General features: G+C 48.5%; 1 protein-coding gene and 1 pseudogene across 1 annotated transcript in view; one reads left to right on the plus strand and one right to left on the minus strand.

The window, feature by feature from the left end:
- Nucleotides 1-4,860: 4,860 nt before the first annotated feature.
- On the minus strand, nucleotides 4,861-5,806 carry LOC105708947 (uncharacterized; annotated as a pseudogene).
- Nucleotides 5,805-25,465, plus strand: part of SH3RF3 (SH3 domain containing ring finger 3) — a 367,719-nt gene continuing 348,058 nt past the window's right edge. The window contains exon 1 of the mRNA XM_012440715.2: nucleotides 5,805-6,377. Within this exon, the coding sequence (XP_012296138.2) occupies nucleotides 5,805-6,377 (573 nt within the window). The remainder of the gene's footprint in view (nucleotides 6,378-25,465) is intronic.

Below are 25,465 nucleotides of genomic sequence, written 5' to 3' on the forward strand. Positions count from 1 at the left end.
CCACATTGATACTTGCCTCATAGGGCTGGATGGAGGATGAACGAGTTCACCAGGATGGAGAGTGCGGTGGCACTGTGGCTGGCTGCCAGTTCTCACTCATGGCTGCACTTGTTTTGGACAGCTCCTTCCTGCCCTTCTAGAATGCCAGTGTTTCAAGGGAAGGGCTAGGACCTTGCTGGTATATAGTAGGTGCTCAATTTATAGGTTGTTGAATGAACTCCTATGGATATAACTGAAACCAAGGTTCTTAGAACCAGACTCTCTACTCCTGTTATTTTACTTTTCAGATTTATTTATTTATTTATTTGAGAAAGTCTAGCTCTGTCGCCCAGGCTGGAGTGCAGTGGCACAATCTCAGCTCGCTGCAGCCTCCGCCTTCTGGGTCTAAGTGATTCTCACGCCTCAGTCTCCTGAGTAGCTGAAATTACAGGCACGTGCCACCATGTCCAGTTATTATTATTTTTTGAGATGGAGTTTTGCTCTTGTTGCCCAGGCTGGAGCACAATGGCACAATCTCGGCTTATTGTAACCTCCACCTCCTAGGTTCAAGCGATTCTTCTGCCTCAGCCTCCCAAGTAGCTGAGGTTACAGGCACCCACCACTGTGCCCAGCAAATTTTTGTATTTTAGTAGAGATGGGGTTTCACCATGTTAGTCAGGCTGGTCTCGAACACCTGACCTCAGGTGATCCACCCGCCTCGGCCTCCCAAAGTGCTGGGATTACAGGCTTGAGCCACCGTGCTTGGCCTAATTTTTTTAGTTTTAGTAGAGACAGGGTTTCACCATTTTGGCCAGGCTGGTCTCAAACTCCTGACTTCAAGTGATCTACCCACTTCAGCCTCCCAAAGTGCTGGGATTACAAGCATAAGCCACTGCACCCGGCCCTCAGTTTTATTTTTAAAATTGTGGTACAATACATAACATAAAACTGACTGTTTTACCCATTTTAAAGTGTCCAGTTCAGTGGCATTAAGTGCATTTGCTTTGTTGTCATCCTGTGTTAGTTTTTAACCAGTAACTTCCAATCCTGTGTCTCCCTGTATCAGATTTCTTCTTGCCCCAGATGAGCACATTTAAGGTTGCCGGACTAAACCTTCCTCAAACTCCCACGTGCAACACCTGGTAGAGATCCTCCGGGGTTCTGCAGCTACAGCTGCTGTTCAGTGCAGTGACGATTGTCTCATATAGAGGGGCTTCGTTGACCGTAAATAACGTGTATCAATTTGGGTTCCCAGTTGCAAACAACAAAGACTGACTCTGATTTAACAAAAACGGAACTAAGGAAATGAAATTGAGAAATCCATAGCATCAACAGCAAGGCCAGGAAAGCAGTGGAGGCAACAGCCCAGGCTCAGCAGGCAGTCACATCTGGGGCTGGCCAATGCGTGCCCCGACTCCGAGATGCTACAGGTCACTCTGCCCAACAGGTGGGCACCAGGCTGCAGGCGCTGCTGCTGCCGGCTACCTGCCTCACAGCAGCTGAACTTCGGGTGCTTCCTCTGCCCACATCCCTCTACCTCTCAGAGCGTGGTGGGGTGGGGCAACTTTTGATTGGCTAAGCCTGAGTCACATTCCCACACCTTAGCAGAGTGGGGTGGGGGTTAAAATTATCTGACTATCACCACGTGGAGCATCTTCCAAATCTAAAATGGAGTTCAAATTTTGGGCAGCCAAAAACCTGACATACAGCCGTCCAGTCCTGTTTCCTCTGAGCCTTTTTTCTTTTGGACAGACGCCTGCTGTTCCTTCATCTGAAACTCATGGACCAGGCTTCCAGATCTCTTACAACACTGTCATTAATTTTTGGTACCCAGAATTGGAAGCAATCTCACAAATGAGGTCTGACAAGTCTGAGGTACAATAGGATTATTTTGTTCCAAACCCTGACCCCCGTCTTAACTTTCATGAAGGCATCTGAAGATTTCATTACTTCTCTAGTCAGCCATACTACGTAGATGACTCATGTTGGCTCATACGATGCTTGTGGTCAACTGAAATCCCCAGATCTTTTTAGGAAAGGTTGTAAAGCCAGGTCGTCTCAATTACTTACTTATATAATTGGCTTATTGAACATGGGCAAATTTAACCAAATAACTTAAGACTGTATTTGTAATACTTCAACTATTTAGTTCACACCCTTAAATTCCCTCACACTGTAGCATAGTATACTTGGCTACTTCAATCAGAAACTGCAAACTGATGGTCTGTGGGCCAATTTGACCACACATTTATTTTGTTTGGCTAATATGGTGGTTTTTGAGAACTGAATCGGTTGCCAACTGTTGAACATCAAGAGATGTCATGTAAAAAGCAGCACTTCCAACTTCTCTTGAAAGGTACGAAGATCTGGCAACATTTGGTCGTCATTCCTCCAGGACTGGATCTGGGCAGCAGCCACTTCCTCTAAAAGGTGTAGATGAAGCTTGCTGCAGTCCCCACCAGGCCCTATTGCCCTGGGCTCACCCTGCTTCATTAATTTCATGCCCTGCCCAGTCACCGTGGACATCTGGGTAGACAGTCTCTGTGTCCTATGGGTGCTGGTTATGGCAGGGGCAAAAGGGGTAAAGTGGAGGCAGAAGAAAGCTGGGAAAGTTGGGCTTCAGTGGCCCTATCTTCCTCTTGTCTGTCTTGGGTTGTGCAAGATAAAGATATGTTGAGGGCAGAGATGTTGTGGTGAGCTTCTAGCATGGGCATCTGTTGTTCTGACTGCCCAGCATAGCAAGTCTTCTGGAAACTCTCACTTCTACTGTGTGACTGCACAGGGTGCTGCCAGGTTTCAGATGATCCTGCTTCTGTGGCCAAGGCACATGAGTCCAAAGAGGGTCCACCGGTCCATGCTACTGATAGAGTTTTAGAACTTCTAGAAGTGGCTGATGCTGTTGGAAGAAAGGCTCATGGAGCTTTGACCACGTTTTCTGTATGTGGGTTGGGAAGCAGAGGCAGCTGGTGCAAGAGAGGGAAGGGTCGAGTCAACAACTAGAGACACGGACAGCAAGACACACTGCGGGCTCTATCTGTGTTAATCTGGCCCAGCTCTTAGCCTGCGATTCTACGGATGCCTCTTATTCTTGGTATATATACTGCTCCCTTTAAAATCTACCGGGAATTGGTTTCTGTTGCTTGCAACCAGAAGCACCAGGGCATGCCACCACAGGCAGTCCTTGCTCTTTGCAAGCCCTCCCAGTGCCTGACGGGTCCCCTCTTTATGCTCCCCCTTGCATCCTGTGTCTACCATCTGTTCTTGGATCAAGCATCCTGGGTCCTCTCAAAAATCTCCCTTGTTCCTGAGCAAGGGTAAGAGTGAAAGGTGGCTCATGTGAATATGCTTCCATGCACTGTGAGGTGCATGCCCTTCCTTCAGCCCTCAAGGGAAGCCAGGCAGCTCTGGGATGCCTTCCATCTCACCCTGTTGTTAGCGCTGATATAAATCATACAGATGGAAATCCACACTGCTGAGAGATAACTGGGTTAGGAAAGCCACCTGCTGCTATCAGGGGCAAAGTTTCCAGTACTAGCATCCTGATATAAGCACAGAATATGTGGAATTGAGATATTAAGATCTGCACTCAAATCACCAGTAGGTGATGAGAGAGAGACATCCTTTCATTCATTCTACAAATATTTATTGAGCACCTACTCTATGTCAGGCACTGCCCTAGGCACTAAGGATATTACAGTGGAAAAGATCTGTAGCTTACAGAGAGCTTACATTCTAATGGCATGTAAACTTTATGTGTTAGGTTCTGGGGATACAAAAATGAAAATTCAGCCCCAATGGCTTTACAAGTACGGGTATCACTTTCCTCATTTGTAAAATGAGTTTAAAATAATTATCACAGGCTGGGCACGGTGGCTGACACCTGTACTCCCAGTACTTTGTGAAGATGAGGTTGGAGGATCGTTTGAGCTCAGGAATTTGAGACTAGCCTAGGCAACATAAGGAGACTCCGTCTCTACAAAGAATTTAAATTAAAAAAATTAGCCAGATGTGGTGGCACGCCTGTAGTTCCAACTATTCAGGAGGCTGAGGTGGGACAATGGCTTGAGCCTAAGAGTTCAAGGCTGCAGTGAGCCGTAATCGAACCCTGTACTGTAGCCTGGATCACAGAACGAGATCATGTCTAAAACTATGTAAGTAAATACAAATAAAATAATTATCTCACAGAGCTGTTTAGAGGATTAAATAATACATAGCACGCTCTTGGCCTTTAAGCCTCAATACTACTTTTTTCCTGAATAATAATAAAAAGGTCATACAACTTCACAAACAACGACAGGCTGGCCGGTAGGCGAGCCCTCCACGTGTCTTCTGATGTTAGCCTTGGCAGGACCCGCTGTGCAGCGTCCAGCCAGTCTTGGTTTGTGCTGAGCCCTGGACAGAAATCCAGCCGTTCCCGGCGGGAGCGCAAAGTGGCCACGAGGGGGCAGCGCACGGCAGGGAATATTCGCCGCCGACCCCAGCCCACAGCCAAACTTCCCTGCTGCTCCTGGTCCGCCTGTACGTACTTCCGTTGCTCTGACGCTCCCAGAAGCCGGGGCGTCGGGAAGGAGAGCGCGAATTCCCCCTCCTCTGCGCCTCCGGAGGAAAAAATCGGAGCGGGGTTCACGAGATTGCGCCGCAGCGGGCGCTGGAGCCCCTCGCACTGCGCCGCCAAGGGTGCGGCGCGGAGCCGGGCGCCCGGCGCCAGGGTGCTGGTCGGCGGTCAGCGGCGCCTGCCTCCGACTCGCGACTCCGGAGAACCAAGGTTGCCGCTGGGAGGAGTCGGCGCGGGCCCCGGGGTACACCCTTCAACCTGAGCGCCTTCCCCTCCTGCCTTGCGGGGCGTCCTCACACCCACACCCGAACGAAGCTCCGGGGCTGTCACTTCTGCGCGTCGCTCGGAAAGGAGTCTGAACTGAGAGCGCTCTGGGGAGTCGTCGGGGAGGATGCCCGGGCGTCGGCGGTGTTCCCAAGCTGCTCGCCGGCGCTGGTGAGGAAGGCAGTCGGGATAACGCCGCCCAAACTTTCCTTCGCAACAGCCTTGACAGGAAACGAACCTCTCAGAGGCTCACGAAAAGCAGAAAAAGACTCCGGCGCCTGGAGGAGGCAGGGCCAAGCCTGCGCAGGAGAGGTTCCCCGGAGCCCTGACGATATCCTAGGGGACAAGGCCAATCGCCGGCGTGCGCCCAGGCGAAGGGAGGTCCCGCGGGCGCGGCGCGTCCTTCCCTGCGCCCTGCAGTGACTGAGACCTCCGCGCGCACCCCCGCGCACGTGCTCGCGGCCGAGGAAGAGGAAGGGTCCTGCTGAACCCTAGGGAGGACAGCGACTGGCGAGCAGGCCAGGGGCGCATGGAGGTGCCGCGGGGGCTGTGCGGCTCGCCAGCTGCGCGGGGGAGCGCGCACGCCGCGCCCCGGCCTCCCCGGGGACCTGGCCGGCCGCTGCTCGCACTTCCTGCCGCGGGTCTCCCAGCCGCTAGCCGCCGCTTGCAGCACAGAGCCCACTGAGCTTCGTGCCTGGCAGTACCCCCGGCCCCCGGCGCGAGGCTGGCGCGCGGCGGGACAGGTGTAGCAGACGCTGCGCTCAGGACTAGGCGGGCTAGGCTCGCCGGGAGTTGGCTTGCCGTGCGCGGAACTCGGGTCCCTGCCACGCAGGCCGGTGGGCGCCCCACTTCGCACCGCCACAGCCCTAGCCTCGGGCCACCAGCCGGGTTGAATAAGTCACGGCAGAGCCCGGCTCCCCGGTCCTGATGCCGGCTGCCGGTGGCGGGATCCACGCCGGCCCCAGGACCTAGGCAGCCGCGCGAGACCGCTGCCGGCGCCTCCCCCATGCTGCTCGGAGCGTCCTGGCTGTGTGCGTCCAAGGCGGCCGCCGCTGCTGCGCAGAGCGAGGGCGACGAGGACAGGCCAGGCGAGCGGCGGCGGCGGCAGGCGGCGGCCACGGCCGCGGGGGCGGGCGAGGACATGGACGAGTCGTCGCTGCTGGACTTGCTGGAGTGCTCCGTGTGCCTGGAGCGCCTGGACACCACGGCCAAGGTGCTGCCGTGCCAGCACACTTTCTGCCGCCGCTGCCTGGAGAGCATCGTGTGCTCGCGCCACGAGCTGCGCTGCCCTGAGTGCCGCATCCTGGTGGGCTGCGGCGTGGACGAGCTGCCGGCCAACATCCTCCTGGTGCGCCTGCTGGACGGCATCCGTCAGCGGCCCCGCGCGGGCACAAGCCCCGGCGGCAGCCCACCCGCGCGTCCCGTCCCCGGCCAGAGTGCGGCCCCCACGCTCGCGGGCGGCGGGGGCGGCGCGGCAGGCAGCGCCCCGGGTTCCCCTGTTTTCCTCTCCGCAGCCGCGGGCAGCGCCGCCGGCAGTTTGCGGGAGCTGGTGACCAGCAGGAGCGCGCCAGTGGCAAAGGTGGGTATCTGTCTCCGCGGAAGTGGCCCCCATGCGTGAAAGTGTGTGGGTGAGTGCTTGGGCGTGGGGGGCAACCATGAAGTGCGGAGGAGACCGGGGTGGTCTCGCGTTGAGACACTCCGCTCTACGAGCAACTTCGCTTGCTCTGTGGCGGCATCTGGTTCTAGGGCACCTCGCCGCTTGTTCACGTGTGTCCCATCCTCCCGCAGGGTGGGAATGCCTTCCTGTCCCGCCGCTCACCCCCTGTTCCTTGGCCGGACTTGTTACCCTGCCTCTTAAACTTAGCATCGCCCTTGCATCTCTCTAGAAATCGGGTGGAGGGGGGCTTCCTCTGGATCCCCAGGCGCTCACTCTGCACACCCTGGGCCTGCCTGGAGAAAAGTTTGGCTTCACGTTTCTGACAGGACTCTTATGTCTGCACTGCGAAGCCTGCGGGCCTCCTGCCTGTGGGTCTGGCTGAGGAGGGGCGGGCAGAAGGCAGAGTGGGACTGGGGTTTGGAAGAATGCTGATCACAAACTCCTTATAGTGGTCTGGAAGGAGTTAACCTGGAGACCACAGGAGCCTTTTGACCCAGCCCGTTTTGGACTTGTCAGTGTCTGCCCAGAAGCCAAGGTCTTCTCCTGGCCTCCCAGGCAGGGTTGTGTTCCCACGTGGGTCGTTACTTATTTTTATTATTATTCTTTCTGGTGCAGCCTCATTGTAGGGCCTTAACTGCTTCTGTTTTAGGCGAAAGACTGGACGGCTTCCGTGATTTGATTTCAAAAGCTTCTTGCAGCCTGTTATAACACACCCTCGACACCTTGGGAACTTACCAGAGGAGAGGGTAGCCCATGGGATGCTGGTTTAAGTGAGAAAAAAATTATTTCTTTAAATGGAGAGAAGGACTTAAATGTTACAAAATATGTCGTCTATCTGTTGGAATAATCATTTGCTTTAGAAACACAACTTTATTCCTCTACTTTTGACCATTTAAGGGGTTGGTGGTGCCTAGTCCTTCCACTATGTATGATCCTGAAATGCTGGGGAAATTCTAGCACCTGGATTAGGCAGTCTGCACATCTCTAAGGTTAAGGTTAGAAACTTAAACCCTTGGATGCTGAGCTTGAGTTAAATGCCATGTTTTGCTGCAATGGGCTTTTTTCCCCATGGATCAAGAAGAATGGACAGTTAAGGATAGTCACTCTGGGTCACTTGGGGTCACTGCTGAAGGGGATTTTTTTTCTTTAGTTTTAATTGTGATTAAATCCAGCTAAATGCTTGCGTTAAAAATTTTCAAACTTTTCCTTCCCGGTCTTGCTGTTTTTGATTTAAGGTATTATAATTAAATATCTTTATTTGCAGAGTAAGCGGGTTACCTTCTTCTGTTCTGATAATTGTATGATATTTGGAGCCCTGCTTCTAGTAAAAGGCTGGGACATTCTAATGGCCATTTGTTTACAGATGTCCTCCCAGTTTATCTTGGGGGACTTGTGCTTTACCAGGAGGTTAGGAGGTGACCTCTGAAATGTGACAGGCTAAAGCTTTGATGCCACTCTGGGAATTCTGTGACATTTGTAGTATCTTTTAGAACTTGTCAAAGGGGTTGAAGCTTGGAACTTTCAGTAGTGATGCTTAGTAGTAGCAGGAAATTGATGTTTTACTCGCCAGATTTTGAGACCCTTGGTTGACTTCCTCTATGGGTGCATAGTCATGTTCATGATTTTTATGCTTTCGGGATGTTGCTGCATCTTGTTTAACAGATGAGCACTTACTGAACTAATAACTAGGAGTCCTGTATGCTGTATTAATACTAAACAACCGCTATACTACCTTGCTGGGATAATAGCATTAGGTTCAGCACATGCTTCCAGGGTGGGGAAGGATTGTAATAGAGTATCAGGCATTGAGCAATCCTATACACTTGACTGACAAAGATCTCAGATGAAAATTACTTTTGGTACTTTACTGTCCATTGGAATTGCTTGACTCCTCCCAGCAAACTTGAATGCTGGATATTGCTGCATGTTATTTAATAGGGGGGCATTTATTTAACTAATACCATATATGCCATAATAGCAGGTAACCATAAATATTCTGGTCGTGTCATTTCCCAATTAGAAGCCCCTCACATCTTCTTTTGGGCCAATTAGGATATGTATACTCTTTAGGTATGTAGGTAAGTATATGTGTAGCTTGTTTGTTTTATTAATTTTGTTATAGTTAGACATTGTGACAGCATTATTTTTTTAAAAATGTTTTAATTACTACTTGGTATCACCCGCAGGGAATGAAACAGTGTTTTCCCTAACTCTTTACCTGCGTGTTTTTCATCAGTTTTGGTGAATCAGGTACTTGGAGTCCCCTGACCTGGTGAGCAGAACCTCTCGGCTCTGCTTTTACCTGAGCCATTTGAGATAAAGCGCTTTTTTGGAGTCAGTTAAGGATGTGCCCCTGGAAATCTTATACCCAGTGACGAGTACCCATAGCCTAAGATCAGGACTGTTGGTCTTTTATTTGCCTCTTGGCAAATACTGTATGTGTGTTGCTTCTTAAAGTGTGTTCATATGTGTTACTTCTGAAAGTGACCTTTAAAAAGTCCTATTTTAATGGTATTATCCAACCCTTGCAATTGCTAATGTATGCTAAATTTTTCAGGCTAAATTGTTTGTTTATTGTTTTGTTTTCACAATTTTGCAAGAAAATCCCTTTAATATCCCAAGCTAGCATCAATCTAATTGATTCAGTGCAGTGAGAATCTTGCTGAAAGGGTTTTGTGGTTCCACATTGAGTAATTCAAAGCATGCTTTTTAATGTGATTTAATAAGGACTCGAATATAAGATAATACCAACTTTTTTGAAAAATTTTTAAATCCTTGCCTTATATTTGGGCTTATATAGAACATCGTCTGCAGTTCGCCTAGACTGCACTAGGCATTATTATAGGTGAACAAGACTGCCTTGAGCTTTCTTGATAGAGCTGGTATTAGGGGTGGTGGATGTAAGCTGTCTGCCCCAGCTCTCAGAAGGTACTTGTGGGCACTGGCCGGTGTCAATCCAGAATTCTGTGAGGGTTACAAGGAAGGACACTGTCACAAATTAAATAACTCTAGAAAGCTTTGGCAGTGTCTTTGATGACATAAAAGTAGGCATTAGAGCCTAATTAGTGTATCTGTGTTTTGTATTTTGAGGTACAATGGTATATGTTCACATTGGATCTGTTTGAAAATCTCTTCTGTGTCTCTTTGACATTGTGACTGGGACTTAATAATGGAAAAATATTTTAAGTTGGAGAATCACAAAATTATATATGTTAAATATTTTATTTTATAAGCACACACATATATGATTCTTTCACCATTTTTGGGGAGTACAGGGCTGAGGACCTTTCTTTGAGTTCCAAATTGTCTTTTTAGCTGAAACCAGTCACCTTTTATGAATTTCTATTTGTTTCTTTCAAATGGAGTGAAGACTAAGACTTTCAAAGAATTTTGAGTGAGCATCTTCTAGATTTTAAATAGGCCCTCCACACTAATGTTGATGTTCTTGTTTACACCTGATTTGACCATTTTAAAGCAATCTCCCTTGGTTGAGTCTTTCCTACATGGTCATCTTGATTTTCCAAGGGGCAACTTTTTTTTTTTTTTTTCACTCGAACTTCTTCCCTGCTTACAGGCTATTGAAGTATGGTGCATGTTTAGCATTATGAATACAACTTGTATTAAAATAGTTGGGAATAAGGACAACAGATCCCTGATAAGCACAGGCCTCCCCAGGCAGGAGTGGCTGGCCCAGCCTTGCCAGGGTGTAGTCTGTGGTGGGTGTGGGTGACTTCAGCTGTGTTACAGAGGACGTGGAATGTTGTTAGTCCAGCTGGTCAGCTAGTGGAGGCCAGGATGGAGTGTGTCTATGATATCTGGAAGCTAGTTACCGTGTTCTTTGGTTCTTGACAGTTGAACTGCTTATACCCGAGATTTTCTCTTGAGCGTTTACTGAGTGCCTGCAGCATGCTGGGCACTTTGACATGTATCACCTTATGGAAGGTTCACAGTAATCCTGCCAAGTGGCTGGCGTAATTATTATTTTGAGGCCCAGAGAGATTGATATTTGGGTAAGTCAGAGAGCTAGGAAGTGATTGAGTTAGGATTCTGTTCCTCTGCCCTTCCGTCCAGTTTGGCTGGATGGTTGGGGTGTTGTTATGGTTTGGTCTTGAATGTAATAAGGACTCCAGAGGAATAGGCTAGCACTTGGGGGCCTCAAAAGACCAGAGAGCTCACAAGAGAGCAGACAAGTGGTTGATGTGACAGCTGAGTCACAGCGAAGTCCTTTTCAGAAGTGGAAATAGCAGTTTGTAGCCAGAGAGTAAATAATCTAAATTATCATTCATTGAGCACCCACTGGGCACCAGGCATGGCTGAAGCCTTTGCTGTGGGCTAAGGGTTGAGCGGTGTTAAAGTGTAGTTCATCTGGTCCTTACTAGAACTTGGTGAGGTCGCTAGTTATATAGGTAGAGAAATCAAGGCTCCATAATTTTCTTGCTGAGCGGCACGCGGTTAATAAGGGTGTTTCTTGGAAGACTAACTTTGGCCTTGGTTAGGAGTCCTCTTACTCTACCACAGGCTCAGCTCGTTAGTAGCAAGGTTCTAAACATAAGCAACAGCCACCCCTTGCATTCACTGCACCCACGGCTACAGATGCTCTTCTGTGCAAGGCTGCTGTCTTATAAACCCAGAGTATGCAGAGCGGTGTGGCCCGCAGGAAACAGCATCAAATCTGTTGTGGCTTTGGCTGCAGGTGACAGGCAGCTCTATTAATATGTGAGTAACTGATCCAAACTTGTTCTTCCCTTCTGCTCTGCTTCTGTGTTGGCTTCATTCTCAGCCCCACTCACTAGGTCTCAAATAGAGGCTGTGGCTTCAGGTGTCACAGCCTCATGATAACACTCTGGACACAGTAGGGTTTCTTCCCCTTGTACTTGGTCTCCAAGTCGGTGAGCAAACGGTGACCCAGCCCCAACCCCTTGCTTCCTTCATACCTCTGGGGACAGTGTTGCATTTTAGGCTGGTGTCTGAAGCCGGCACACAGGACTGCCTTCCCTCCTGAGGCAATGGCCTGCCACCTCCCCGAGGGCATGGAAGGAGGGGAAGGGGTAGTAGGAATCCCACTGAAAGTGGTTTTTTTTTTTTTTGCGATGGAGTCTTGCTCTGTCATCAGTCTGGAGAGCAGTGGCGCGATCTTGGCTCACTGCAACCTGTAGCTCCCGGGTTCAAGTGATTCTCCTGCCTCAGCCTCCCGAGTAGCTGGGACTACAGGCATGCTCCACCATGCCCAGTTAATTTTTGTATTTTTAGTAGAGATGGGGTTTCACCATGTTGGCCAGGATGGTCTCCATCTCTTTACCTCGTGATCTGCCCTCCTTAGCCTCCCAAAGTGCTGGGATTACAGGCATGAGCCACCATGCCCTGCCTGAATGTTTTTTTAATTCTGGCTTCCTCACCGTGTGCCCTGGGCAAATGGGCTAGGTTTCCTGAGCCTTTTTATCAGTGAATTAGGCATGTTATCTGCTTCTTTGGATAAATGGGATAAGTACTCGCAGTGCAATGCCTGGCACACATGATTGGCTGTCATTTCAGGGCCTATTCTAATAGGAAAACCTTGGAGTCTCTTATCACGCATGAGGCACATCTCAGAGTGCCTGCCTTGCTGCTGGTGGATTTGTGGTATTTAGTACTCTAAATTAAGGGTGTATGTGTGTGTGCACATGTGTGGATGTGGATGTGCATGGGGGTGTGTATGTTGTGAGTCTGATACCGTGCTTTGCTTCTAGATTCAGTCAGCCTATGTTGTGGAAACTGGATTGTCAAGCATTACTGGGCCTCTATGCTGAGTAGTTGCTTGAGTCTGTTGGTTTCCTTTTTAAATTTATTCCAAGTTTATCTTATCAGAGGTAGTGTTCCTGATTTTTACAAACTTCATTAAAAGGGAAAAAATGTCTAAGCCATAATCTGCTTTAAAAAAAACAGCAGGGGAGAATAATCCTGCTCAGTTGCTGATCCAGCCTGTTGGCAGGCTGTCCTGAAAACGAGCCCACCTCTGTCATCCGTAGGACACAATAGCTTGTCTACAGCTGCCTAGAATCAGGCTGCTTGGTGTGACTGAACTGAGCAGAATTCTATTCAATTGTTTCTTCCTCCTGGCTTTTGAGAGCCTGCCTGCTTGCTGGAGCATGACAAATTCGGGGCTCAGTTTTGTAGTTGTTTCTAGCGTGCATTTCAGTTCAATCTGTATTTAATCTCTATCTTTCACAGTTAACATGATATTTTTGAGGTGCATTAAAAAAAAAAAAAACACGTCAGCAGGCATTTGCTGAGGAAAATGCTCTTGATGGCAACCCTTGAAGAGGCCAAGGTCAATTTTTATCAGATTTGCCTTGCCTGGGAGATCTTCAGATTTGATGAATGTGAAATGCATGCTTGATGGGTATCCTATTGGAATTTTAATTAACTTTAAGAGAACAGGGTCAAGCTGAAGGTGTTGGCAACAGTGAGTGGTTTACAGATCATGCAAGCACCCCATAATGTGGGTCTCCCTTTTCCCATTGAGTGAAGTTGGAATGAAAAAGTGTAGAAAGTTGCAGCACGATTTGGATTCTGCCTTTTTTAGGCTCCCCTGGCCCTTGATGGTTCTGCACATCCTTGGAGGGCATTTCGAGCCACAGCTCTCCTTTGGGAGACCTGAAGGAGGACCCAGAGGAGTCGCTGCTCTCTCTTGGGTAGCACATGTTTACATTGTTAACTGATACAAAAGTGAAGATATGATGGTATTTGCAGTTCCACGTAATGGAATGTGTGCATAAGGCTCACATGAATTTATGTGAGTTTAAATGAATTAGGATTCACCACAGGAAATGGGTCAGGAGGAGGGGTGAGAGAATTTAGAAGCATGTTTGCACTGGGGCACCTGTAAATGTGCTGGAGCCGGGCTCACTGAGAACAAGAGGAGGCCTTACCAGAGAAATGGGGAGTTCGCAGGGAGCTGTCTTTACCCTGGTTCAAGGAATGGGATATTGATGCTTTTCTCCCTGTGGCTTCACTGCACACATATTTAAGTATCTGCTGTGTACCAGGCACTACAGTGGGCACTGGGGGCTCCAGGGACAGCAATTGCATCGGTCTCTATTTATAATGAAATGTAATTTTTTTTCCATTTAGTTAGGTGACCAGATATGCTGCAGAGGAAAATATGTCTATATCTTTTTATTATCTGTTTATCTGGCAGGAATTTCTAATGAGGAAAGTGGCCTCGGTGTGATTTGGGACTTATGAGTTTGCAGTTTTCTCATCTCTTTTAGTTTCTTCCATCGTCTGGGATTTGCTGAATGAAGACTTTGCACTTCTGCTTTCTGGATCTTTCTGACTTTGTGGTGGGGAATGAAGATGGTGAGGCAGATTCATCCCACAGCTGGAGGCTTTCTGAGAGCAGCTTGGTGTTGTGGGCAGCACCTTTCAGAGAAGGCATCTGCCGGTTGCTGGTTCTTGAGCAGAGGCTGTTCTGGAAGTGCTGTGTGCTCAGGAGACAGGAGAACTTGCTGCTGTGGCTAGAACCATGGAGGTCAGAAGTGTCCAGAGCGTTCTCTGAAGCTTCTTTTGATTTTTGTTGGCCGTCAAAGCACACCACTTTAGGTGAGAATTCTTTGGATTTATCATTTAGGATCTGAGACACATTCATGGGTGTTGCATGAATTTGTTGCTGCATTCCATTGTTGCTCTAGGATGAACCCAGAGATACTGGAGAGAAAGAAGAAAGGTGAGGGAGGCTTAGGCACATTTCGGTAAATGGTTGCAGGTTAAATAATCTCATCAGACACCATGTGTCCTGATCAGCCGTTGTTTTTGCATTCAAAGACTGATCGGTTAATCCTCCAAGCTTTGCCTGCCAGTGTTGCTGTTTGATTTGAAGGGTCAAGGAATCCTTCAGATGATTACTAAACACTTGGAGTGCTCACCCATGTGGGCTGAGGAAAGTACTGCGGGGGCTGGGCTGACTAAACCTCGGGCCAGGTGGTCTTCTGGAGATCTTGCCTTTGTGGAGTGCCTTCACCCCATAAATGCAATGACGGACATGTACGTTTATTTCTTAGATAGAAATTTCTAAAAAATACTTAGGGAGAAAGCAATGGGGCTTCAATTTTGCATGTGGGAAAAACAAAGGCTTGGGAGTTTAACTGTAAAAGAATGGACAGTTGCTGTTGTTGCTGGGACTTGAAGGCTGCTTTCGAAATTAGCTTGGTATGCCATTTGCCAGCAAAGTGGCAAGCAAATTTTGAGTAATATTCTGGACTTCATGTATTGTATTGAACTGGTTCTTTCAGAGAGGGGTCAGGGCAGCCCCTGGGCGGCCCACTGCTGCCGGTGACTCTAGTCTTTCCCTTCGTCTGCAGCGAGGAAGCAGGTCACTCTTCCTCTGGGTCTGCACACCCTGCCTGAAGACTGCAGCTGTAGGGAACACACAGAGTGAATGGTGGCCCAGGTGCTGGGGCTGTGGAGCTGTCACCATAGCCCTGTGTGAGTGCTGCTCTTGAAGTCTGGCCCAGAACGAGTGACATTAATCATTAATTCAACCCACACATGCCTATTGACTGCCCACCCTGTTGCAAACCCTGTGTTAGGCACTGGCATATGCATTGGTCACAAAACCAAAAATGCTCCAGGCCTTTCGGGAACTGACTGTTCAGAGGGCACTGGAAACAAATAGCCAATAGGTATCTCTTGACATGCAGTAATAAGAGACTTGAAGACAGGGGGCCACAGCCTGGCGATGGCAGAGGACGTGGAGTCATGAGTGGTGCCTGTGGATTTAACTGTGCAGCTTATTTGATTTATCTAAATTTATCCACATCTTTACTGTTCTATGGATAAGCCACTGGATTTCTTAACTCTTTATAATCATATTCCAAATCTGCATAACCTAAAAATTGCATCCTATTTTCTCTTCCCAAGCACAGCCAAAGGTAATTAAAACCAGATGTGTCTGCGTGAGATAATGCGTGGGGAACATCAAGAATGTAGATTGTGCTAAATTAATGTTGCCTTAACAAAGATAGCCAGTGAGACTAACCTTTTTTTCACTAAGCTCTTGATGCCCGTGGGTTAATTTTGTCACTAGCAGTCACTGTCTGGACCAAGTTTGTAGTCTAAACGTGTGCAGTATGAAAGGTGGACACCCTCAGAGTCACACTCCTGATAAAAAGACAACCCTCCTGTATCCTGGGCAGCAGTCCTCTTGTGCCTTCTGTGGCTGAATTTGTGTTGTAGACTACAGCAGGGGGGAAACTTCCAATGCTAGAAACCTGGGTTTTAAAAATTAATTTTAAAAATGTGTTTTTTATGGAATTGGGAGTGTATCTGCTGTCTTGGTTTGACAAACTAAGCTTTGACATGTGCACAGTAATAGGAGTTTTTCTGGATTTAAAGTTGTTGTCCCCAACATACCAAATGAGGTGACCCATGTCAGATTCTGTGGTTGAGCCTCACAGTGTGGAAGGGCACCTGCTGCGGGTCAGCAGCCCATTGAACAGTGGAGTTGAAAACTTACAGATTTTGATCTTTTCAATCACCTGTTTGCCAAAGACCGATGTGTATTGCTTGGTAGTTTGACATCTGGAGTTGTGTGGACTGGGGTCTATATCCAAAGGGCAGCACCACTGGGGTTTAATTTGTTCAGATTTGTGTTCCTAGGCAGATGGAGGCTGTTTGTCTCAAATATAGCTGCTTTAAAGAGACAGAGTGGTTTATTGATCAGAGGTAGTGACTCATGACATATTGAAACCATGCCCACATAACTTACATGACAAGGCTGGGGAGAAGAGGACTGGTCCGCGAAGGCTTTCCACTTAGTCCTGGGAGGCCTCTTTCCGCTCTGGCCACTGTCCCCTCTAGCACCATCACTGTTGCTTCTTTTCTGAAGGCTGCATTGATGCACATGGTTGGTGCATGTGGTTGCTTGATGCACGTGGTTGCATGTGGTTGACACACGTGGTTGGACTTCTCTCTCTCTGTTCTTGAGATCAGCTGCATCCAGCCATGGACCCTCTCTTTCGCTGGTTCTTTGTGAATCATAAATCTGCTTATGATGCCTTTACATACTCATGTTCTTTTTCTGTTTTTCCTAGGCTTCAGCAATTTCTTGCTTTTTAAATTTATGGGAAATATAATTTTTTTCCCTTCTGCAAAAGACCTATGTACTCTACATGTGATTAATAGCCAGTCTGTGCAATGCAATTGATGTTAAAGTTAACATCTCTTCTGCATCCCCAAACTAATCAATGTGCTGTCTTTGACTATCAATACCTACACAGTCTGGCCCCAAGGGTATCGGTTTTCCACTCGGTGCTATCACTGCCGAAAACAACTTCATGGGCTGAGAAGCCCTTGCTTTCATGACCCCCACCTCCCATCTGGGGCTTCTATGAACTGGACACCCCTGAAGCACCCTGACAACCAGACCCCTGTTGGGGGGCCTCTGGCTGGTGTGAGCTGTTTATATCAGCTGTATTAAAGGGATCAGTGGTATGCTGGGACCCACCCTTGGTGACCCCATTTTAGTTGACTTCATCCAGGTGAAAAGATGCAGCCACACCCCCGAGCCCAGGTTTCTGCAGATTCCTCTCTTTTGTCTCCCTTTCATGCAATTTCTGGCTTCATTTTTGTTTCTTCAGACTGTTTTCAGTGACCCTTCCTCACTCTTCCCTTCTGTGGGCTGTGTGCATTCCTGGGTTCCTCTTCCTCCAACTTGCTCAGTGATGACTGGGGCTCAGAGCCTCACTCACAGGCTGCCTGCCCCACCACGCCAAGCTCATAGGAGGGGCTTGAGAGCTCTCCAGCCCCTGGGCACATGCCTGCCTTCCCTAGTGACCAAGCCCAGCACAGAGCTGAGCCCACAGCTGCAGAGACCACCAGTCCCTAGGCTGACCAGTTCTTCGCAGGTACAGGCTGAAGCTCCAACTCACTGTATCTTTCTCTATCATGAAATCAGATGTGGATTTAGGGTGAAGGTCCCAGCAAGAACAATCATACCTGGGGATAACAGTGTGTCCTGACAAAGAGTTAGGACTCAAAGCCAGCATCTCCTAGGAGAAAGCAAAACATTCATTTTCTAGACCCCAAGGAACAAGTCTTCTGACAATATCAATGGGAAGGGGTACTGGTTGGAGAAGGAGGTCAGGATGAGGGAGCCACAGTGGCTCAGGCCAGTTGTCCTGGCACTTGAGGAGGCGGGGGTATGCGTTCAAGGCCAGCCTGGGCAATATAAGAACCTATCATTCATTTAAAAAAAAAAAGAAAAAAAAAAAGAAAAAAAAAGGAGGTCAGGGTGAAGGTTGTGTCCAGCTCAGCAAAACCAGGGTTTTGCCTCCTTTCACCGATGGGACCCTCCCCAGGTGTGCCCAGTCTGCTGTCAGCTGCACCCTTCTCCCGCCCGCTGTGAGCTCTATGGGTGGCAGGGCCCTTTCTACACTCACAGAAGTCTCAAGGAAACTTGAGATGGGGTTTCACCATGTTGCCCAGGATGGTCTCGATCTCCAGACCTTATGATCTGCCCCTTTGTCCTCCCAAAGTGCTGGGGTTACAAGTGTGAACCACTGCACCTGGCTGTGCCTAGAGCTTTTGCTGCAGCCCCTGGCCTGTTCCCTGGGCCCCACCTTGAGACACCTACTGAGTGGAGTCCCGGACCCCGGGAGAGCAGCAAGGGAGTGCTTCCCATGGTCCAGCCCTCCTGGGAGGACTCTCGTGCCTTTGTGACTGGGCAAGCTGTGCGTTCCCAGTTCTTTGCGAGCTGTCCCACCTCCCCACCCACTTCCCTTCCACTAGTGTTCTTCCCAGGAATAGGTGTTTATTTATGGTCTTGTGTTTTTCTTAAAAATTCCCATGCATGTTATATTCTACTCCAAATTGTGCTTCCTCTGATTTTAATAGGACCCCTAAAGCACCCTGTGGGGTTTAGCTCTGCAGACTTGGAATCAAATATATATCCCGTGACTTCTTCCCTGGCCCCCACACCCACACAGGCACCCAGCTCGCAGGCACAGTGGCCGAGAGTGAGGAGAATGAGGGAGGGCTGCTGTCTGCTTTCCCCAGGGATGATGAGGCCCTTGGCTGGAGCCAGCAGTGGCTGCGGGAGGAGAATTCTAGCCGTGTCATCAGAAGCCTCTCTGGGTTCTCTGGGGGCAGAACACTTTTGCCGGGCCTGCTCCTTGGAGCCCTCCATCCTGGAGTCACCTGCGAGGTCAGCTGAATGGAGTGTGGGCTGTCAGGCCAGGGTTTATTTTCTGATCACCTTGTTCTCTGGCTTCACCTGCCAAGGCATCGAGGATTGTTGCTGAGTGAAGGAAATGCTGTAAGCTCGTCAGTAAATGTGGGGAAAGGTGGCTGTCATTGCCAGACACTTTCACTCTCTAAACTTAAGTGGGAAATTTCTGTCAGGTTGAGGAATTGACAAGGATGTTGGCTTTCAAGGTGACAATTGTCGTGTTGACAGAAACAGCACGTGGGTGGTAGTGGAGTGCCGGGGGCTCGGGGCTGGCATCCCGACTGCTGGATTGTGATTTGACACTAGAGATGTGGGAGGGGAAAGTGCCACTGCGGTGCTGGTATTCCTGGTGGTGTCCCTAAGCTCGGGGAACCCAGTGTGGGGGGCCTGCCATGACGGCCACCAGGTAATCTCAAGAGGAACCTGGGAAACATGTGTTATATTAATGTTACCATTTATTTTAATTGTCCCTTCTATTTATGTCAAGTGGTATATATAGAAAAACTGTGGCAGTTGCATAGAATTTCTTTTGGAAGCAAATTTAAATAAAAAGTGAGTTAATTTAAAGGAAGTCTTTAAGTAAGTATTGTCAAAGTGAGACTTGGAGGACCATAATTTGGATAAAAACTGTCTTAAGTTGAAGTGAAGTCAGAACCTCAGAGAGATGTGCACTCTCACGTTCATTGCAGCATTATTCACAGAGCCAAGATCTGAAAGCAGCCCAGATGTCCATCAGCAGAGGAGTGGATAAAGAAATTGCCGTGGGCTGGGTGCAGTGGCTCATGCCTATAATTTCAGAACTTTTGGAGGCCAAGACAGGAGGATCACTTGAGCCCAGGAGCTTGAGACCAGTCTGGGCAACATAGCCAGACCCCATCTCTACAAAAAAAAAAAAAAAAAGAATTAGCTGGATGTGGTGATGCATGCCTGTAGTCTTAGACACTTAGGAGGTTGAGGTGGGAGGATTTCTTAAGCCCAGGAGGTCGAGGCTGCAGTGAGCTGTGATCGCACCACTGCACTCCACCTGGGCGACAGAGTAACACTCTGTCTCAAAAAAACAAAACAAAACCAGACAGTTTATGCTGTGCGCACACACACACACACACACACACACACGCAGTGGAATATTAGTCAGTGTTTAAAAAAGGAAATCCTGCCGTTTGTGACAGGATGGATGAGCCTAGAGGATACTATGTGAAGTTAAACAAGCCACAGACACAGAAAGGCAAATACTGTGTGATCTCACTCATATCTGGAATCTAAAAACATTGGCTTCATAGAAGCAGAGAATAGAAAGATGGTTTCGAGGGGCTGGAGGTGCGGGAAGAGGAGATACTGGTCAGAGGGCAACATTTTCAGTTATAAGATGAATGAGTTCTGTAGTTCTAGTGTGTAGCATGGTGACCATAGTTAATGATACTGGATTATATACTTGAAATTTGCTCAAAGAATAGATTTTAAATATTTTCATGGCACCACAAAGATAACTATGTGAGGTGATAGATATATATAACTGGAATGTATATATGTATCAAATTATCATTTCTATGCCTTAAATATATACAACTTTTGTCTATTATACCTCAATAAAACTGGGGAAATAGAAAGTTTACACGATAATGAAAGGTATCTAAAAAAACACACACACACAAAGCTGCCTCAAGTCATAGAACAAGCAGACCTAGCTTTCACCACGGCGTCTCCAGGTTTGCCCTTTCAGCCCTGGTTTCCTGTGTGTCTGAAGGCTGGTGCCCAGCTGTGCATGTGCTCAGGGTTTGTATGAGGGCAGAGGTTGAACGGGGTGAATATGAGGAGCAGGGCAGCATTTTATGCTTGCAAGCAGTGTTTGGAAAATTGCTTTGTTTGATTTTTAAAGCTAAATTGCAAACAGGAGAAACCTAGCCTTCGGGATTTATTTTGAGCTGAAACTATCAGCAGGGCAAGAAGCGTGACATGCATTCCCCATGTCCTTATGCCACTGTACTGGATCCAGGCTGGACCACTCCCAGGCCCACCTGCAGCTGGTGATGCATGCCTGGCAATGGGCCACCTCACACCTCTCTGCATCAATCAGGTGCCAGGCTGGAGCCTGAGCCACAGCAGAACACTGATCAGGGGTTAAGAACCAAGAGACAGGCAGGGAGCAGAAGGCGTGGTGGGAGTAGGCCTCGCTCAGCAAGCTTTGTTGCCAGAGTTGGGGTGCTGGGGCGGTGTGGACATTGTGCCCTGTGTGGTGAGGTGTTCAGTGCAGCTCTCAGGGCAGCAGGCTCACACCTGGCTCCTGGGCTCTTCCAGGTGTGGCAGAAGAAACCCCAGGCTCCGTGTCAGGAAGGGCCCTCTGGAGAAGCTCTGGAGAAGGGGAGTGCTAAGGGCCCTCTTTCAGGGCCTGGAGTCATCTTTGAGTCTTCCCTCACTAGCTACATCCGTGTCCCCAGGTTTGGTCCTTTTTTTCTCTTGAAAGGGGCAGTTCACTCCTGCCTTTCTGCTGCTTCTGAGATGGAGCCATGCCCTGACTGGGTCCTTCCTGACCACGGTCTCCCCTGTTCGTCTCTGCCCATGGCCCTGGTGATTGTATTCAAATACTGTTTGGTGGTTACAGGCCCACTCAGCCCCCTTTAGGGCGGACTTCATGCCAGGCTCGAGGTCCCACAGCCCTGCTCCCCATGACCCTATGAGCCTGCCGCTGTCTCATTCCTGCACTGTGTTCCTTCCTGCTGTTGGCTATTTGCTAATGGAAGACTGGTCGCCTTTACCATTGGTCTGTCTGTCCGTAAGGGACTGCCGGACTGCCGGCTCCTTTCTCATCTGCAGGAGGCTGCAGAGAAGCCCTCATGACGGGGCCTGGTCTATCGTGCTTCCTCACGCTTCCTCCACCCACAAGGCTGTCCTGGGGGCCTCACTGCTCCACGCATGGTTGAGTGAACCCTGGCACTGCTCTCGCCATGCGTTTCTAGATTCTCATGGACTGCTTGGGATCTCTGTTCTAGAATGTATCTTCCAGTTGTTTTCTAGGTCTTGGGTGTTCTCGTAGGTCAGGACCACACCGTCCATCGAGCCTGCCCACTTGTGTGAAAGGGCGGGAACCGAGGAGCAGTACTGGTTTGTTGCTTGGCATAGGCTCAGGAGTGTAGTGGCATGGTGGTGATGCTTCCACATCACACACAAAGAAGGGGAGGCTGAAAGGCAGGATGGAGCAGCAGAGCTGGGGAGGCTGCATAGGGCTGTGAGTGTGCATGGAGCTCTGGAGCCCAAATGCCTGGGTTCACATCCCCCTCTCCACACATCCTTGCTGTGTACCCCTGGGCAAGTCAAAGGGCTTGGCAGTCTGACCTCCAGGCCACAGCGTCCTCATCTGTGTGGGCCGAGGGAGTCCATGCAGGAAAAGCGCTGAGAGATGTGCCAGCTGGACAGTTAGGTTTAGTAAAGGTGAGGTGTCACCGCTATTGCTGTTCTTAAGCCTTAAGTTTTCTTAGAATACGGATTAGAATGCATGGCATAGTAATAATGGCCATTATGATTGGAAATAACATTTGCTGGTCACTTTCTGGCTGCTCTTATAGCCAGATTAAGGGTCAGGCCAAGGGTATTAGTAAAGGTCCCTGAAATGTCACTGGAACAAATTGCCAAAGGGATCATTCTGGCTTCCCAAAGGTGGGCAGGGCCTCAAGTGCAAAAGAATGGTGGTGACCAGTCACTCCTCTGTATAGCTGGCCCGTTTCTGTGGAGTCTGTGGAGTCTTCTTGCATCAATTCCATGCCAAGAGGCCTCCAGGGTGGTGGACAAGCTCATGGGTCCCATGAACATCCATTGGTGGGAAGAAGGGCACTTCCTAGCACTTTCTTGTTTCTGTTCAGGAGCTAAGAAGCCTGCCTCTGAAGACATGCTGTCCCCAGCACCACCGTCAGCCCAGCCCTTCCTCCACCGTGGGTGGCTGACTGACCATCTCCTTCTGCTTAAGGCTGCTTTGGTCCCCAAAGTCAGGCTGGGACCCCGAGGAAGGGCCTGGATTGGGGGGCCCCAAAGAGTTTACATCTGAGTATCTTTTTTACAATCCTTCCTTCCAAAAATTGTGGAACTCCTTTTTCTTTAGTGCCCCCTTTCCTTCTGTTTTTCCTCTTGTTTTTCCTCTGTCCTCCCCTTTCTTACCCTCCACTCCCCTGCCCTCTCACTCTTCCCCTCTTCTCTTCTTTCTCTCCCCCACCATATCCTATCAAGTCCTCAGAGTCCCACTAGGAAACACTTCTGGAGTAACTGTTCCCATCTTTCCTCCTGGGGCCTGCCCTGGGGCTCATCTCCTAACCTGATGATCTCTCAGGCTGTCTCCTAAGCAAAGGCTCTCCCCTCCCAACAACTGTCTAAACAAGTTCTCTTCTTCCCTGTCTCATGAGTATTCCTTTTTCCCCTCTTGGTGACCCTGGAGCGAGTCAGAGAATGGGTTTCTTTTTGTCCAAAAGACAGAGGTGTTGGCTGGCACTTCCTCGAGGTGCTTAGGAGAAAAGACAAGGATGCCTGTTTCTTGGAATTACAGCTGTCCTGCTGCTGAGAGGTTTGCTTGAAAGACATGGGAGGGTGGTGCTGCTGTCTCCCTATCAGAGGCACATCAGGGAACTTCGAGTGCTTTTGTGGACGAGACTGTCTCTGTGCTGATGAGCACCTTGCTGTCTCTGGGGCCAGATGAAGGGTAGTTACTGAGTTTCAGCTTCATTGAGCTATTTGTTACTAAAGAAACACTCAATCTGTGCATATTTATTATTGTCCATCTACCACTTGGTCAACAGATCTGATAAGAAGCCCACACTTGAGGGAATTAGCACTAAATGGAATGCTAAACATAGTACTGTAAAGGGTCCAAAAAGAAGCCTAGTCAATTATTCAAGAGGGACATATCAAGGTCTCATCGTACGTTATTGATTCCTAGTTCTCTTGAAAATGATTTATTTGTCAATTGCCCATTAAGTGACCTTTCTAGTATGTTTTCCTGCTTCTGGGTCTTAGGACACTTCGGTTTTGTAATTTTAATTTCTCTTGTAAGTATTCTGAAGTTAACAAGCAGTTGTTTTAGCAAAATGTCCCTAATTGGAGCCTAGCCCATTCATCTTTCATTCAACAACTCATGCAGATGAATATGCATATACATTTCCATATATACATATACAGTTAGACTTTTTGTAAACTCTGCATTTATAATTATTAATTGATTGGCAGTTCATCTCTTTGAATTAAGAGTTTTGGGGGACTGGCTCATTTCTGCTGAACTTTTCATGTTTGGTCGAGATCTGTGGGCCCCTCAAAATCCATTGTATCATGGACAAGGTCAGCCGGGAGGTTTGTTTCATCGTCCCTGTGGAATCAAGTTCAGGGAAGAGCTCATCTGGCCAGGCTGCCTGCCGGGTCCTAGGCAGCCCACTTTGTGTGCTCTGGTCTCACACACCCAGTATGCAGCACGTTCTCACTCTGCCTGCTCTAGGGCTTAGGCAAATTGGGTACCTTCTGTAGTATCTGTTTCCTCTTGTGAGATGGGCCCCGATCATGCCATATGAGCAGAGCATGTGAGGGGATCCTCCGGGCCGATGTGCAGCAGCCAGCCCAGGCCAGAGTGCCATCAATGGTCTTTCATGTCACTATGGCGGAGCTCAAGAGCCAGCCATCATAGGGAGGGCTTCTTAAAGGTGTTCTTCCTTTTCCTTTCTGGACAAATTGGTAAGATGCTGTAGCTCAAACCAAACTGTCTACAAATTTCTGCACATGTGGGCTGATACTTTGGAAGAATGAAAGAAGGGTTGAGTAATTGGCTCTGGGGAATATTACTGCTGACTGGTGCCATTTTGATGAGTAATAGACCCCATTAGATCACAGTAAAATACTCGATTATGTATAATTAAAGATGGCATTAGTCAGGCAGAAGCCACAGTGTTTAAAAATGTGAAAGGGATAATTTCTAATGCTGAAAAGTGCATTCATGGCTGAAGAAGCAGAGCATAATGTGTAGTGAATTGAGTTCTGAAGTTACTGGGGCTCGGTCATAGGCAGATGCTTGTTTAGCAGGACAGCTGCTATGCTTTTATTTTTAGGTCTCAAAAATGTGTAGGGACAGCAATCATGGCAGTGTTTTTTTACTTTTTTTAAAAAAAGTATTTTAGGTGAATTCATGGCTTGTGGAACAATTCTGGTTGGTGGTTTTACCCAAAAAATCAAATCCTAGACTTTATTCTTTGTAGAGCAGGCAATTGGGAATCTTTGTTTCCCTGTTTGCACTTCTGGCTTTCGACTGCAGATCCCCCTTCCTCTTCTCATTTATCCATTTGTTCTTTCCGTCCTTCAGAGGCTTCAATTGAGTGCCTCATGCAGGCCAGACACTGCTCTGGGCTCTAGGAAGGAGCTGGGAGCCAAGCTGAGACTGGAGCTCATGCTGATGGAGAGGGCGGGGCTGGCGGCAGGACCACGCTGCTGTCCTTGGTCCCACACCCACCACTTTCATTCAGACTTTTCTAGTCAGACACTAAGAACATTCTATGGCTCCTCTGGGACCAATTCTCTAGGAGATCTGTTGGCTTAGAGCTGAGAAGTCTCTATGGCTTGGCTTGAGCTTCTCCACTCCATTTAATCAAGAGTCAAGTGTCTGGCACAGACTTTAGTTATTAATAACGATGGTTTTAATGTCCACATTGACAGTCATTTGCACTTCTAAACCTCTTTCATCTCAGAGGTTACCACACATTTCATGGACCTCAGATGATTGGCTTCAAAGGAAGGCACAGGGCTCTCTCCCATGAGGACCCAGGGGGAATTTGCTTGTTTGAGAGAG

Source organism: Aotus nancymaae, unplaced genomic scaffold (genome assembly GCF_030222135.1).
Source record: "Aotus nancymaae isolate 86718 unplaced genomic scaffold, 86718_ANA_hifiasm-v0.15.2.pri h1tg000155l, whole genome shotgun sequence".
Classification (NCBI taxonomy): domain Eukaryota; kingdom Metazoa; phylum Chordata; class Mammalia; order Primates; family Aotidae; genus Aotus; species Aotus nancymaae.